The 14780-nt window shown below is 41.8% G+C and overlaps 1 protein-coding gene across 3 annotated transcripts in view; it reads left to right on the top strand.

Moving 5' to 3' along the window:
• The window catches only part of kcnab1a (potassium voltage-gated channel subfamily A regulatory beta subunit 1a), a 119123-nt gene that overhangs the window by 32968 nt on the left and 71375 nt on the right, over positions 1 to 14780 (top strand). The window contains exon 1 of one of the 3 annotated variants that reach the window (XM_003441617.5): positions 9202 to 10172. The exons of the other annotated variants lie outside the window; for them this stretch is intronic. Coding sequence (XP_003441665.1) covers positions 9964 to 10172 — 209 coding nt within the window. The 5' untranslated portion in view covers positions 9202 to 9963. Of the gene's footprint in view, positions 1 to 9201; positions 10173 to 14780 lie in introns of those variants that run through there. 3 annotated transcript variants of the gene reach the window in all.

Below are 14780 nucleotides of genomic sequence, written 5' to 3'. Positions count from 1 at the left end.
GTTTTCCCTAATCACATGTTAGCATGGTTTGCATAGTCGTATTCTGAAAATTGTGAAGAATAATTTGTGCATGATGGTAATATTTACACAAGATATGAGAAAAAGCAGATATGCAGTATAACTTGTTTCAAATGTTTCCGAACTGATAGACTACACAGTAAAAAAGAACTTCCTACTCTTAAAATTCACACCGCTAAGCTAAACCACATAAAAAAAAGCTGCCAAATATTGTGTAGGTTCACTTTGTGTTGCTGAGAAAGCTGTAACACCACAACATGGATTCCACAAGACCTGTGGGCATTGTCCTGTGATATCGAGTGCTAAAACTTTAGCAGCATGGACTTTAAGTCTTGTTAGTTGTGAGGAAGGCCGATCTGGGGATTGGAGTTAGTTTTCAAACACAGCCCACAGACATTTGATGTCTGGATAATTCGAAGGCAGAGTCAACAACTTGACTCTGTGTTCCTCAAATCATTCCTGAGCAATTTTTGTAATGGAGTAAGAGCGATTATCCTGCTAAAGCAGGGGTCTGCAACCTTTAACACCCAAAAAGCCACTTGGACCCGGTTTCCACGCAAAAGAAAACACTGGGAGCCGCAAATACTTTTTGAAATCTAAAATGAAGATAACACTGTATATATTGTTTTTTACCTTTGTGCTTTGTGTGAACAACTAAAGTAAGTAAGTAAAGTTTATTTATTAAGCGCTTTTCACAGACAGGCAGTCACAAAGCGCTGTACACAAATATTAAAATAAACAACACAATCAATAGACATTATACACAATGTAAAAGATCAAATGTAAATAATGTAAAGAATATAAAATACGTAGATCAACAAGAGGCTTGTTTGAACAGAAAAGTTTTTAACTGCTTTTTAAAAGAATCCACAGAGCAACTAAGGTGTGTTGCTTATAAAATCCATGAAGTGCTGCAGAGAAAATTACATTTTATTTATGTAATTAACACATTTTGAACTCTTAAAGAAATATAACAAAAGGAAAGACACCCAGCTGAACTAAAATGATCCAGCAAACAAAAACTGTTGTGAGCCGCCACCCTTTTAAAAAGTAATTGGAAAAAAAGCTGCTAAAAAAAAATAGATATTTGCAAAATTCTGCCTAAATATCTATTTTACCTTGTTAATGTGTGTGGCGGGGCGTGGTCTGCAGTGCCGCTGAATGGGAGTCGGACGCACCTGAGCGGCACCCGCAATCACGCCTCGCCGCCTTAAAGTCTGTGCTCTCTCTGCTGTTGTGTTGTCGGGCTGTGAGCTGAAAAGCTACAGCCGGCTGTATGCGTACAGCAACCGTGTGTGAAAAGTGGTCAATATAGAGATGCTGAAAAGCGTGTTCGTGCAAACATCGTCGGGTCTGCCGTGATATGTTTACAATGAGACTTCTGGTCCCGAACCTCGGCGCACAGCGTCTGCAAATCGGGGCTTTCATCTTCATGCAGGACTGTAAGCTGTCATCTGTGAGGCGTGAGCGGTGTTTGTTTTTAACATAGTTCACGGTTGAGAACAGCTGCCGACATAATGTGGATCCGAAGATCCATAATTGGCCTATCTGGGGTTGAAAGTCTCGATAAATACACGGCGTTTCGGCGGGCTTCCCCGAGGTTAAGCAATACTGTGCACCTACCCTTGTCTGCCGGAAGGATGATAATGTTGTTGTCATCACTAAGTGAGTGCCTTCCTCTCCTCCATGGTGATGTTGGATGCTGGGGGCTTTGCATTGCTGAGACAGGCCGAAACTTTCGTCCGTAGTTGCTCTGCTTCCACTTCTGCAATATTGTTGTTGCGAATTGCTGTTTCTGTGGCTGTGATCAGCTCCACTAGCGGGATTTGTCTCGGTGTGACGGCAAAATTCAACCCTTTAGCAAGGATGTTTTTCTCTGTTTGGGTGAGCTGTCTGTCAGACAAATTCTTCACCCACTTGTCCACATCCTCCGTGTCGCATCCTTGTCTCTTCTGGCCACTGAGGACACTCTCCGTATTTTGCGGTGATTTCCGACGTACAACAAGTAAGTCAAACTTCCTTTGTTGGCTTGTCTTAGACTTCTTGTGCTGTGCTAGACGAGCCTTCTCAGTGAAGTCAAAGACCTTTTTAAGAGTATTCTCATCTAAAAGCATTGTCAGTCTCCGTCGGATCTGCTCCTCTTGAGATTTAAGCATGTCGATGGTAAAATTTGTCTGCCTCACCCGTTCATTAAGCAACTGATGCTGTGCCTTCTGGAGGATTTTTGTTGCCCGGAAGCCTTTAACTGAAGAACTCTGTGGCTTTTAAACCCCAAAACACGCTGCGCTAAAAACTGGTCCACCCCAAGGATCGGGTCCCCCGACACAAACAGAGTAACCAGGAGGATTGCCAGGATTTATACATCGGGGAAACCAAACAACCTCTAGCGAAGCGGATGGCACAACACAGAAGAGCTACCTCATCAGGCCAGGACTCTGCAGTCTATTTACACCTACAGGCCAGTGGACACTCTTTCAATGATGAGGATGTACACATCCTGGACAGGGAGGAACGCTGGTTTGAGCGCGGAGTCAAGGAGGCCATTTACGTGAAGAGGGAAAGACCTTCTCTGAATCGAGGAGGGGGCCTAAGAGTACATCTTTCGCCATCTTACAACGCTGTGATTGCAGCCATTCCCCAACTCTCTCTGAATGGTACTCATGGCCATTGATCAGTGTTCTTTGATCAGTGGGTTTTGGTCAGTGATTGTTGATCAATGGTCATGGGAATTTGCATACAAAACACTACGTCCAGATGAACAGATTCAACTTTTGGAGATTTACTTTCCTGGATGATTGAGAATGCATCAAGAAGCTGCTGTGAAGATTTGCTGCAATGTTTAAACAGTTGGTATGTACCAAAATAACTCATGATGGATCATCGGAGTCTAATCGCCAAATAGACTGATTAATTAATTGCATCTTCTTGAACAAGCTATATTTAATATGAAGATACCACCAGCACACCTGGACCCCTTTAAAGTACAGCAGTCTGCAAGGGGTGACACTCCAAAGGTTTAGCACTGTGGTGTGTTAAAAATAAGACATCATAAGAACCCTAAACCCCAGTATCACTTTTCTTCTTCTTCTTCTTGTTTTTCTTTCGGACTATAACAAAGTTTGTTCTCCTCAAGTTTTGCTTAGCGTGCAGTTCAGGAACGAAAATGAGGACACAAACGGATTCCCCCCCCAGCTGCCTTCATGGTTCAGTCCGTGGTGGGGACAGCTCGTCAGATTGGCAGGAAATGAGCAGCTTTTATTGTCGTAAGGAGGACAAATGTCCCCAATGCTGTTGACTTACATCATCGCTCTCAGAGCAAAACTGCAAACAAGGTCATAATTATGCAGTATGTACGACACAAAGAGAACACGATGTGCTGTAGTTCATTAATTTTAACAGCTCTCTAACAGCTTTTTACTTGTTTCTGAGAAAGAAATTGATTTTGTCCTATTGAGATTTTATACACAACATATTTAATGCACAACATAAAGAATAAAATAAGCAAATTAAACATTTTCTGTTGATGCTGCGAGAAATTAAAAGCCAAGTCTGTTTTTATAATTTGTTCGTAATCTATTATTAGAAATTATTTGTGAGCGACTTTTAACCAAAAATCACATGAATAGATGCTCTAAGAAGAAAATACATCAGGCAGAATTGTTGGCTGTGACAGCTGTGTGTAATACTGCGCTTCAAAATACAAACATATGCTGCATCATATTAATGAATAATCAATTTTTCCACCTCACCGCATAATTTTGCGCACAAGACACATCGGTAAAAACAACTTGGACATTTCTTAATGCCCTCATTAGCTGAGAGTCCTTAGCTGTATACATCTTCATTTACATTTTGTAAAATCTAAAAATTTATAATTTTTTGAAAAGTAGAATTGACTTGTGCGGGTTAAAACGAGTCAGTGAATATAAAATTCCTCTAAATTGACCAATAATTTGAATTGATAGAAGTTAATTTGTAGTTTGGATTACTAACATCACCCATTACTAAGACATCAGTCGTTGCCGAGCAAAACACTGAAATCCATCTTTAGCAAAGACAAAAAGTGCAGCAGTTTCTAAACCTTCAACTAACTCGGGTGTATAATTTCTAAAGATTTGCGCTATTTTGAGAAATGACAGATTTCCAGAGTACAGACAATATAGCAGGGATGCTGTTCTCCACAGATACAACATAACAAAACTGCGAGATTGCCAGTGATTCCCACTTCTAATCTACATAAACACTCATTCGTAGCTTGAGGTATCTCATGAGGATTTCACTGTGTAGTGTGTGGGCTTTTGCTGACAAAGCTTATGACCCAGCATAAACACAAAACATGCGTGCACCCACCCACACACACACACACACACACACACACACACACACACAATCAGGTGCAAAAGTAGGACACCGTCTTGCGCTCAGAGTTATGGATGTGTCATCACTTGCTGCTTATGGGGCAGCTGCAGGGAAAACAAAAACAAAGCAGAGACAATAAACAGAGAAAAAAAGGCTCAAAATGTGCAAACTAATTAATAGATCATAGAAACGGGGCCACATTTTAAGCTCACAAGATATTTTAGTCCACAGCCCTGATATTGTAATCTGGCAGTTCTTAAGTTAGTTGGACAGCACTAAATATTTCACATAGATCATGTATGTGTATGTATGTGCCTTCATGGGACACAGCTGCAAAAACTCCTGTGAGCTGACTGCTAGAGCATTTTCAGTTTACCTTGACCCAAAGAGAGAGCCAGAAGTGATACGTCGTTTAACTACCCCTGTTTTAAAATGCCCGTCATTACTCACAATTAAATCAAACCCACAGTGTTGTAATTGTAATTGATGTTCAAATACTGACAGTGTTGTTTGAGTGGATGTGTCCTAAAATGGTATGGACCCAAATCAGCATACTATTTAAATGGCCTGTATTTGTATAGCGCTTTACTAGTCTCTAAGGACCCCAAAGCGCTTTACACAACCAGTCATCCACCCATTCACACACACACTCACACACTGGTGATGGCAAGCTACATTGCAGCCACAGCCACCCTGGGGCGCACTGACAGAGGCGAGGCTGCCGGCAGGTAACAAATTGATCAGTAAGCAATTCTGATACAGTAATTCTTCAAATGAAATTTTGTAAAGTAATAATAAAGCAAATATTTAATTGCTACTTAAAGATACTCACTCACTCACTGCACACTTTGTTAGCAGTTGAACAGGTTAACTACACCTGTACCTATTAACACAAAAAGGCCCATTAACACAAATATCTAATCAGCCAATCATATGGCAGGAATCCTTTGTATTTAGGCATGCAGGTCAAGATGACCAGCTGGAGTTGAGCACATGAATGGTGAAGAAAGATGATTAATTCAGATGTGCTGGTCTGAGCAGTTCAGAAACAGCTGATCTGCTGGGATTTTCCCACAAAACCATCTGTAGGGTTTACTGGGCAGCTCTCTGGGCAGAAATGTCTTCATCATGTCAGAGGTCAGAGGAGTTTGGCTAGAATGCTTTGAGCTGATAGGAATGGATGTAGAAGAGCATCTCCAAACACTGAACCTTGAAGCAGCCACAGCAGCAGCAGAAGACCGCACCACAGGTGCAGCTCCTGCCAGCAAATAACACAAAACAAACTACAGTTCAACAGAAGATTGGAGACACTTGATTTGTCCCAACTGAGCATCATTTAAATGCCACAGTCTGCCTGCGTATTTAACACACGAAAGCTGATATAATCTCGGAGTGGTTTCTCGAACATTACACAGCTGACTGTACAGTCACCAGACCTCCACAGTTAATGGGAGGATAGAGAGATGTTGGAGGCCTAGAGGTATAAATTATGTACAGATAGCATCAAATGAGACTTCACTGCGAAACTTGATGTATTTTCTGATTTTTCTGCCAAGTGAACTGCCAAATTGTTTGAGCTGGGTGTTTTTATGACACAATGGGATTCAGGTTTCAGTATAAAATGTATGTACTTAAGATGTTGGGAAAGTTAAATCATGTGACAGAAGCTTCGGTGGAACATTGGGACAATTTTTGAACCTACATGTCTACCTGACTTAATGCAACAGATGTTGAAACCTCACTGTTTTTGTTTTGTTTCGTTTTTCTTGTTCTTTTTTGTTTGTTTGCTTCTTGCTTTTGTTTGTTGTTTTTTTGTATTTGTTGTTATAAAATGCAAAATCTAATAAATACTTGGAATTTAAAATGTATGTACTTGTAAAAACACATGCAGAGTTTTCTCTCTGTATACTGTGTGATTCAAAGTCCAGTCAGTCCAGCTTTGTAGCACACTTTAAATAATCTTCCTTTCTACTCAGCACTTTTCTCCTCATTAGATGAGTTCCTGCTCCATGTGTGCAGTGGGTTGGGGATCTGTGGCTCTCTTGAGGAGCAAGGCAGTATTGATCCAGAATGAGCTGCTTTTCAATAAAGTGGAAGATTGATCCAAAGCTCCGTATATCTTCTCAGTCAAGGAAGAGATATGAGAGGGGTGAGATGATGTGAAGTTTTTCTTTTTTCTTGAGTTAGGAATCAGAAATCCTGACATTTACAAAAAAAACCCCATAATATATTATATATATATATGTATATATATATGTTATGTTTTCTGTATGTGTCATAGTCAGATATCATCATTAACCTCTGCCAAAAGCTGTTTCCCTGGTTTTCTTAAGCCACTTTACCTCAAACGGCTGTATTTTAAGCCCTATTTAGACGGGGCTAGTTTATCAGGAAGAGTTGCTGTGATGTTGTTATATTTATCATGTGTATAGACTCCATAGATCCATTAGTTTTTGATTCTACAAGCTATTTTTCCTGTGGATGATAACTGTCAGAAATGTTTCTGCAGTGCTAACAGATCCTACTGATCACACTGCGACAGCAGCAGTAAGCATCATATTGTGTGGAAGCTCTGAGTGCTTGGTTCAATATGTTGTCTGTATATGTCTGGACTAAAGCAGGTCTGTCTTGAAGTTGGCCCAATGCAACCATCTAACCAGTAGTTAAAACACTTGGACTTTTCAACCGCATCTTTCTGCATGTAGATGGTTACTATACAATTTATGTGTATTAAAATGCCCTTTTCATTTCAGAACTAACTCTTAGTTAGCTCTTGGAAACATTGCTCAGAGATTTTGGTGTGACATGATACCGTCACACAGCTGCTGCAGATTTGTTTGGCTACACATGGATGATGTGAAACTCCTGATCCACCACATCCCAAAGGTGCTCTGTTGGCTGCTCTGCTGATTGTGAAGGCCATTTGAGTACAGTGAACCGTAGCCTCAGTTTTCTGTTCTTATCTGACAGGAGTGGCACCCGATGTGGTCTTGTAGCTCATCAGCTTCAAGGTTCAGCTTTTTGTGCGTTCATAGATGCTATCTGCAAACCTTGGATGTAACAGGTGGTTATTTGAGTTACTGTTGCCTTCCTGTCAGCTTGAAGCAGCCTGCCAATTCTCCTCTGATCTCTGACATCAAGAAGGCATTTTCTCCCAGAGATCTGCTGCTCTCGGGATAGTTTCTCTTTTTCAGGCTATTATCTGTAAACCCCATAAATGGTTATGTGAGAAAATCCCAGCAGATCAGCCGTTTCTGAAGTACTCAGACCAGCCTGTGTGGCACCAACAGCTGTCCCACGTTCAAAGCCACTGAAATCACCTTTCTTCCTCATTCTGATGCTCAGTTTGAAATTCAGCAGCTCATCTCGAACATGTTTCCGTGATTAAATGGATTGAGTTGCTGCCATTTGATTGGCTGATTGGATATTTGTGCTAATAAGCAGTTGAAGCTATTTAATGAAGTGGCCTGTGAGTGCTGTTACTTAAGGAAGAAATATGAATAATTTGCTTGGACAAACAAACCAAATAAGCTAACAATGAATGAAAAACACTATTTATTTTTTGTTGATTATGTTAAGTTAGTGCAAACTTGCATAAATGCTGCAGTGTTGATATTTACCCTGCATGTATGTGAATATGACTGCACACGCGCGCACAAACAAAAGACAGAGCCTGGAGCAAAATGCTCCATTTACCTCTGTTTGACACCCCTCATCGAATTACTGAAAAGCACACAACAATAACACCTTACAACACACACACACACGCACACACAGTCACACAGTTGGATGTGCTGTGATCAAACACACAAAGATTTATAAATTCTGTCTCTTCTCAGCTTTGTTTAGCCTCAGCCTGCTCCTTTGTGGTCATTTTCTTTCTCCTGATTCCAGTTTCTCCACACCTCCCTCATTTCATTCATCCATCCTCTTCTCATTCTCTTTGATTTGTAGCTGGTTTTTCGGTTGGATGCATCATGTGCTAGGGGATTTCAGAAAACTGTTACTTTATGTCAGCAAATACTCTATGATCCTGATTTGCACATTTGCTTACTGGAGATTTTTTTATGCATGCTGCAACATCCATTTAATTTTCTAGTTACAAGCTTTATAAGCCAAAATTTCTCATTCGTTCTGGTAAGTTTCAGTATGTGGCTTGGTGATAGGATATCTCGCCCTTTTAGTGCTAGTTGTACCCAACACTGAAAGCCTTTGAGACAAATAAGTCCAGAAAAAAAAGGATGTAGTAAAAGACAAAAAAAGAGAGGGGAAAAGAAAAAAATGAAATGGCTCAGAGAGGATCGTGGGTAGAGTGTTAGAGAGGGAATAATAGCTTTGCTGTACTGACATTAAAGGTGCAGGAAGGAACCTTAGAAATGTGTGACAGGTGAGCAGCAGTGAGAGAGGGCGAGTGAGACAGGTAGAGTGGGAGCTAGAGAGAGAGAGCGCAACAGAGAGCGAGTGGGAGTGAGAGAGAGAGAGAGAGAGAGGGGCTGTGTGCTGCACCACATCTCTTTCAGTTCCCCTGAAGGTGCGCTTTTGGTAAATGTGGCTTCCCTGCTGAGAAAAACAACAAAAAAAATAAAAATAAAGAGAAGCCAGAGGAGCTCAAAACGAGCAGAGCGTCCAAAAACTGAGAACAAACATCAGTTAACGAGGGAGTCGGAAGAGTGGGGGGAGAAAAGAGGGGGAGAAACTGGGACACGGGCGCATTAGTGACACGCATTAACATCGGCAGGCGGGACCAAAGGAGCGCCGAGGAGAAGAAGTGAAGAGACGCGGGGGGGTGGGGGGTGCTGATGGCAAAAAAGTGCAATGGGGCACAGTGACAGCACCTGAGAGTGACTCCTCTGCTTTGTTTTGTCTGTCCTTGCTGCCCTGTCTCCTTATCCCTTTCCTGACCCTGTCCCCTCCTCCTCCTCCTCCTCCTCCCTCGCTCTCTCTCGCACATGCTATCGCTCGCTCTCTCTTCCCACAGTCAGACCGGGGAGAGCGCAGCGCCTGGGTCGCATCTCCATCTCTCTGTTTCCCTTTCGCTCCCCTGCCATCCTGCTGCACCCTCTCCACCTCCACTTATTGTCATTCTGCAGCTGAAACCCTGTTAGGAGAAACAAAAACAAAAAAAAGATCTCCCTGCTCTGCATCAGAGGCAAGACACAGGAGAAGGAAAAACCAGCGGGGGAAATAGATTGGGGATCCCTCACAGAACTGAGGAGTCTTTGTTCTTCTCTAGCTTTTGATGACTGACCTGTTCTGCTGACTCTCTTCTGAAAGGAAATACTTAAAATGGGACACTTGATGTGAGCACAGAAGGAAAAAATAGAGGAAAAGCTTTTCTTTCTTTCTTTTTTTTTTCTTGCCGGTTTATCTTGCTTCACAGAACAAAGTGGTGCACATGGAGAGGGAGCATTTGCGAGAGAGCGACTGAAGACTGAAGTCCATTTTCGAGGAAAATAAAAGCGCTTCGAGAGACGAGGAGAACCCGAGTCTGAGCTAAAGAATCAAAAAGAGGCTCCTTTCCTCCTCCTCACTCCTCCTTGTCCCGTCTGTAGTTTTCCTCTTCGCTCCCCCGACTGAAGCCCAGCCATGCAGGTGTCCATCGCCTGTACGGACCACAACCTGAAGAGGGGCAATGGGGACCACAGCAAGCAGAGCGCCACCAGCCCCAACGTGGTCAACCAGGCCAGGGCCAAGTTCCGTACCGTGGCCATCATTGCGCGAAGCTTCGGCTCCTTCACGCCACGCCACATCTCACTCAAGGAGTCGACGGGAAAACACACTGGCATGAAGTACAGGTGTGTTAGAGTATGTGTGGGGCACCTTTAACAAAAAGCAGAATTTGTGTTTTTGTGTGTCCATCTCATTTACTGTATCCCAATGTTTTTCTGTTATACTTACCTACAAAAATGCCCTTATATCAGTGGAGATGTATCTATATTCTTTAATCAGTTAATCAGTTTATTGACGTGACATTTGATCATGTCTTTTTAGCAAATGTTTTTTTTCTCCAAAATAGGGACCCAAAGTTTTCAGATAAAGACTCTTTAGATGAATGAGCTCTTATTTAAAAAAACAACAACAAAAACGATTGTTATCTACATCTGTAGTGACTTTCTCTGCCTTTAAGCTGAAGCACCTTCTGCCAAACCTGTTATATTTGCTGTGAGCTTGCGCTACACTTTTAAAAATTGTGATCTGCAGACTCCAGACTGATCAGTAAGTCGTGCAGAAGCTGCTCAGCCTGACGGGACTCGTAAATATAACGCCGTCGTCTACGTGCCGGGAGATTACCGACAGCTCCCGCGGGTTGATTGTCTGTTCTGTCCGTCGCTCTGACTGCCTCGCTCCTTACAGTTCATTTACACTTTCTTTATGTCTCACACATCGTCTCGCACACATCTTTAAACCTCTCCGTCTTCCTCTCAAATGCTGAAATTCTCATGTCTCAGAATGCCATGAATGGAAGCAGAGTCTTTTTGCTTCTGCCTCTCTCCCACACACCTAAACACTTTTCTGCCCCCCTCTTCTCTCGGCCTCTCTGTGGTGTGCAGAGACAGCTCTGCAGTGTGGGCAGAGCGTCTGAGTTGGATTTGACCTCAGCAGTATTGCTGCTCAGCTGACTTGTGTGTTTGACTCTCATCGCCCGGAGCTTCGAATCTTATGTAAAATATGGTGGCATCGCTTCATTTTCGAATCTCTGCGGATGACGGCGAAGTCGAGCTGAAAAGCACGTGTCAGAGGGTCTGAAATGACTGCTGGTTTCTGTGCGCGTAGCCATGAGACAGTGATGCACTGCGTTCTATTAAACAAAGCTGTTTTTATAAAAGTCAACACGGTGCCAAAGCAGAAACTCGATCTGGCAGCGATTTTGCTGCAGTTGGTAAGTGTGTGGCAGCTGAAGCCAAATCAAAAATCTGCAAATGTGGCTACTTTTCATGCTCTGATGGTGATGAAAATGGTAATCGATGGAGAAAAACATTTTTCCACTTCCAACTGTGAGCAAAGGTGCACGGTTCTTTTCTTCTTCTTTTCTTTTTTTCTTTTTTTCAGATGGAAAGTGTGAAGGTATTGAACCATTGTTAGCATGAGTGATTTTATTCAACTTCAGCAAACATCAGTTGACAGCTCAGAGTCACAGTTTACTGTGAGGGCGTCTGGATGCCTTGTTGATTAATTGTGACATGGGTGCGTTTGCCTTGCACATTTAAACTAAAGTCTTCCTCACTCCTTTTTTATTGGCCGGAGCTGCAGAGAACACACAAACTGATTATCAACAAAACATAGTGGCTGTACTAAATATTCTCTAATGCTTAATGATGTTTGGAATAAGGATGTGATGATTTATCCTCTAGTCTATTAATTGTCATTCTTTATCCTGGAAATGTTGGCTTGGAAAATTGTAACACTTTTCAGGCTAAGAGTTTCATTACATACTCACTGGAATATGAACTTGTCTAGACGCCGGGTTATGTAAGTGGGTTGTGATACTGCAGGACCAGTAACTAGAGACAGGTGATACGTCACCCTGTGATGAACACCTGTGACGCACCTGAAGTCAAATTTGCAGAGCTACACTTGGCAAGGAAACTGTGTTACTAACATGTAGCATGCTTTGTTTAGAAGAGCCAAAGGAGTCTAAGAACATTATCCCACTTAAACTTTACAGTCATGTTTCTCATAAACCACCACAGAGATCATGCCAGCTTTGTTTACCATAGTGCCGCGTCAGCGCTTTGATGATGTGAATTTAGACACTCACAGTAAGCTTTGGGAAGATCAGCGACTCACCTCATAGCAGGGGTCAAACGAGTATTGATTGAGCCGCCTTGAAAACAGACGTGGTTGGCAATAGTGCTGACATTACTGTGATGCCAGGAATTACAAGCACTGCAAATTAATTGCAGTCATTCCTTGCGTGGCCAGTATTGCTGTCCACATGATTATTTGCAATAGGAAGATGAAACCGATACGACAGATGTGGAGATCTTGGCGCTAAATGACTGCAAAGAGGAGAAAATAAAGCCAAAAATGTTTGTTTTTTTAAGGAATAAATGTATTTAAAATGAGGTAAACTAAAAAAGAAAATCCTAAACTCAGTCCATCTCGCATGTTGAGGTTGTGGGAAGAAAACAAGCAACAAGCAGACAGTCGGCTACAGTGATGCCATGAGAGTAGTGTTGTGTGTGTGCCAGGATTTTACAGCTTTAGTCGTGCATATGTCAGCACAAATATGCCCACAGTTCAGGCAGAGTGTGTCTATGTATATATAACATATATAACAGCTTAACACTTTAGTTTTTCCAGTTCAACTTTAAATGGAGCTCTGTACACATCTGCACACACTCGCTTAAACATGGCTCCCTGTACAGGAGAGTGAACCATATGCCAGCACAGCCATTCTGTCAGTTTGTCTTCAAGCTTTCAGTTGACAGACGGTGGTGAAAAAATGACTTGTGACAATAGACGAGGACAGGCTAGAGTTTCTACTCACTGCTGTGCAGAAACAATGAGCGGAAAGATGGAGAGAAAAGAGGAGAGAGATGGAAACGAAAAGAGACAGAGAGACGATACCAGCGCGAGTGCTAATCATTCCACGCAGCATTGTCTTCTCCTGACAGTAATGCTGATGGACAGTATGGGAGGAGATAGTCCCACACTGTCCATCTCTACCACTCTTTCCCATCGCTCTCTCTGCTTCTTTTCGTTTCAGGAAGTGAACCCAGGGTTGCGCACACCATCTGCTCTGGCACTGCAGTGTAGGTGAAAGCATGACAACAGGAGAGGTGTTTCATTCTCTGTGTGCACCTGTGTGTGTGTGTATGTGCTCCTCACGGCACAATAACACACACACACACTGCTGCCGCTGCAGGCTTTTAAGTGTTTACTCCCTTTAAATACAAAGTTATTTGTTTTGTGCCTCGAAGCCACAAAACAAATAATCATAAATGTCTTTGTGAATTGTGGTGAAAAAAAAAATCAAAAACTATTAAACTAGCACAATGAGGCTTCTGTTTGTTTTGTAAAGCGCACCCACTGGGCATGTCCGCCTTTGTAAAAGATCGACGTAACCACTGTGATGTCAACTGTTTTGAAGCTGCTGCCTTTTGTGCTCATTTTGAAGCTAAATACGATGATGTTTGGATGAGAGGCTCGAGCTCGGGAGTGATCAGCTGATGCTAAACCAAGATGAGATGGGAAGGTTGTCATTTACTGTTAGAAGTAATTTACTGCAAAAAGCAAAACGTTTGACTTTTATTACAACAACCAAGGGAACGAGGGAGATACGCTAATAAATATGTCATTATTAGTCATAGAGATCAAAACTTTTTTTTGCCCCTACAAGACTGTAAACAGAATTATTTCTATTCTGTTGGGATTTACTTACTTCCATAGCTATCCTCAAGTTGGTATTTGGGGAACTTTTTGGCTCATTGTTTTTAAGGTTGAAGTTGCATCTTGGACAGGTGAAAATTTAGAGAGGGTTTGTAGTGATAGCAGTAATTTAAATGTTGTCATATTCAGTTAGGACTTGTACAGAACTGCTGAAGTGCATCAAGACTTGCCTTATTAATTCATTAGCTGATGGAATATGTTGTTGTTGTGCTGCATGCAAGTCTGACTGAGTAGAAATCATTGGAATCGTTTTTGAATAATTTCAGTTGAAGCAGAGAATTGTAGGTCTGGTTTGTGCATGTGGTGCTGCAGGATTTAAATACATGACAGGATGGAAACACAACTGGAAACTGATACAGACTAACAGGACAGGGGAAGCAAAGCAGAACACAATGCACACAGGACAACAGACTATCACAATAAAACAGGAAGTATGATAACCACAGAGACAAAGATTACGACACATGGGCTTGACACAGGGATGGAACAGACACAGGAACATGACTGACTTTGGAGACAGAAAAGGAACACTAAACATGGAGACAAGAGATAAACATAAAGACAAGGATGACTAAATGTGGAACACAGGCATGGAAACGGAAACCTAACGACTAGATGACAAAATGAAGACCAGAAAACCTAATATTACACAAAGCGGAAACACATCTAAAAGAACCAGAACCGAGATTATAAAATAAACCTTAGAATATGAACTAAACCAGAATCCAAAGATTCTAAATACATAAACACAGAGTCACAGACCCAGGACCATGACAGGGATAAAGTAAATATGAAAAAGTAGGAGAGATTTGTAACTTTTTTTTCTTATTCTTTATTATTCTTTAAAAAAAGAAAAAGAAATAAATGTTTATGTGGTTGTGAAAAGAAAGGTAGGGTTTTTTAAAACATATTGTGAAATGTCAGGCATAGCATTATGTCCACTGGCAGGTGAAGTGACTAACACTGATTATCTCTCCTTCATGGCACCTGTTAGTGGGTGGGTGCAGGTG

The sequence above is a fragment of the Oreochromis niloticus genome, linkage group LG14 (genome assembly GCF_001858045.2).
Source record: "Oreochromis niloticus isolate F11D_XX linkage group LG14, O_niloticus_UMD_NMBU, whole genome shotgun sequence".
Classification (NCBI taxonomy): Eukaryota; Metazoa; Chordata; class Actinopteri; order Cichliformes; family Cichlidae; genus Oreochromis; species Oreochromis niloticus.
Note: the sequence above shows the minus strand (reverse complement) of the source record. Positions and strands in the feature narration are given on the sequence as shown.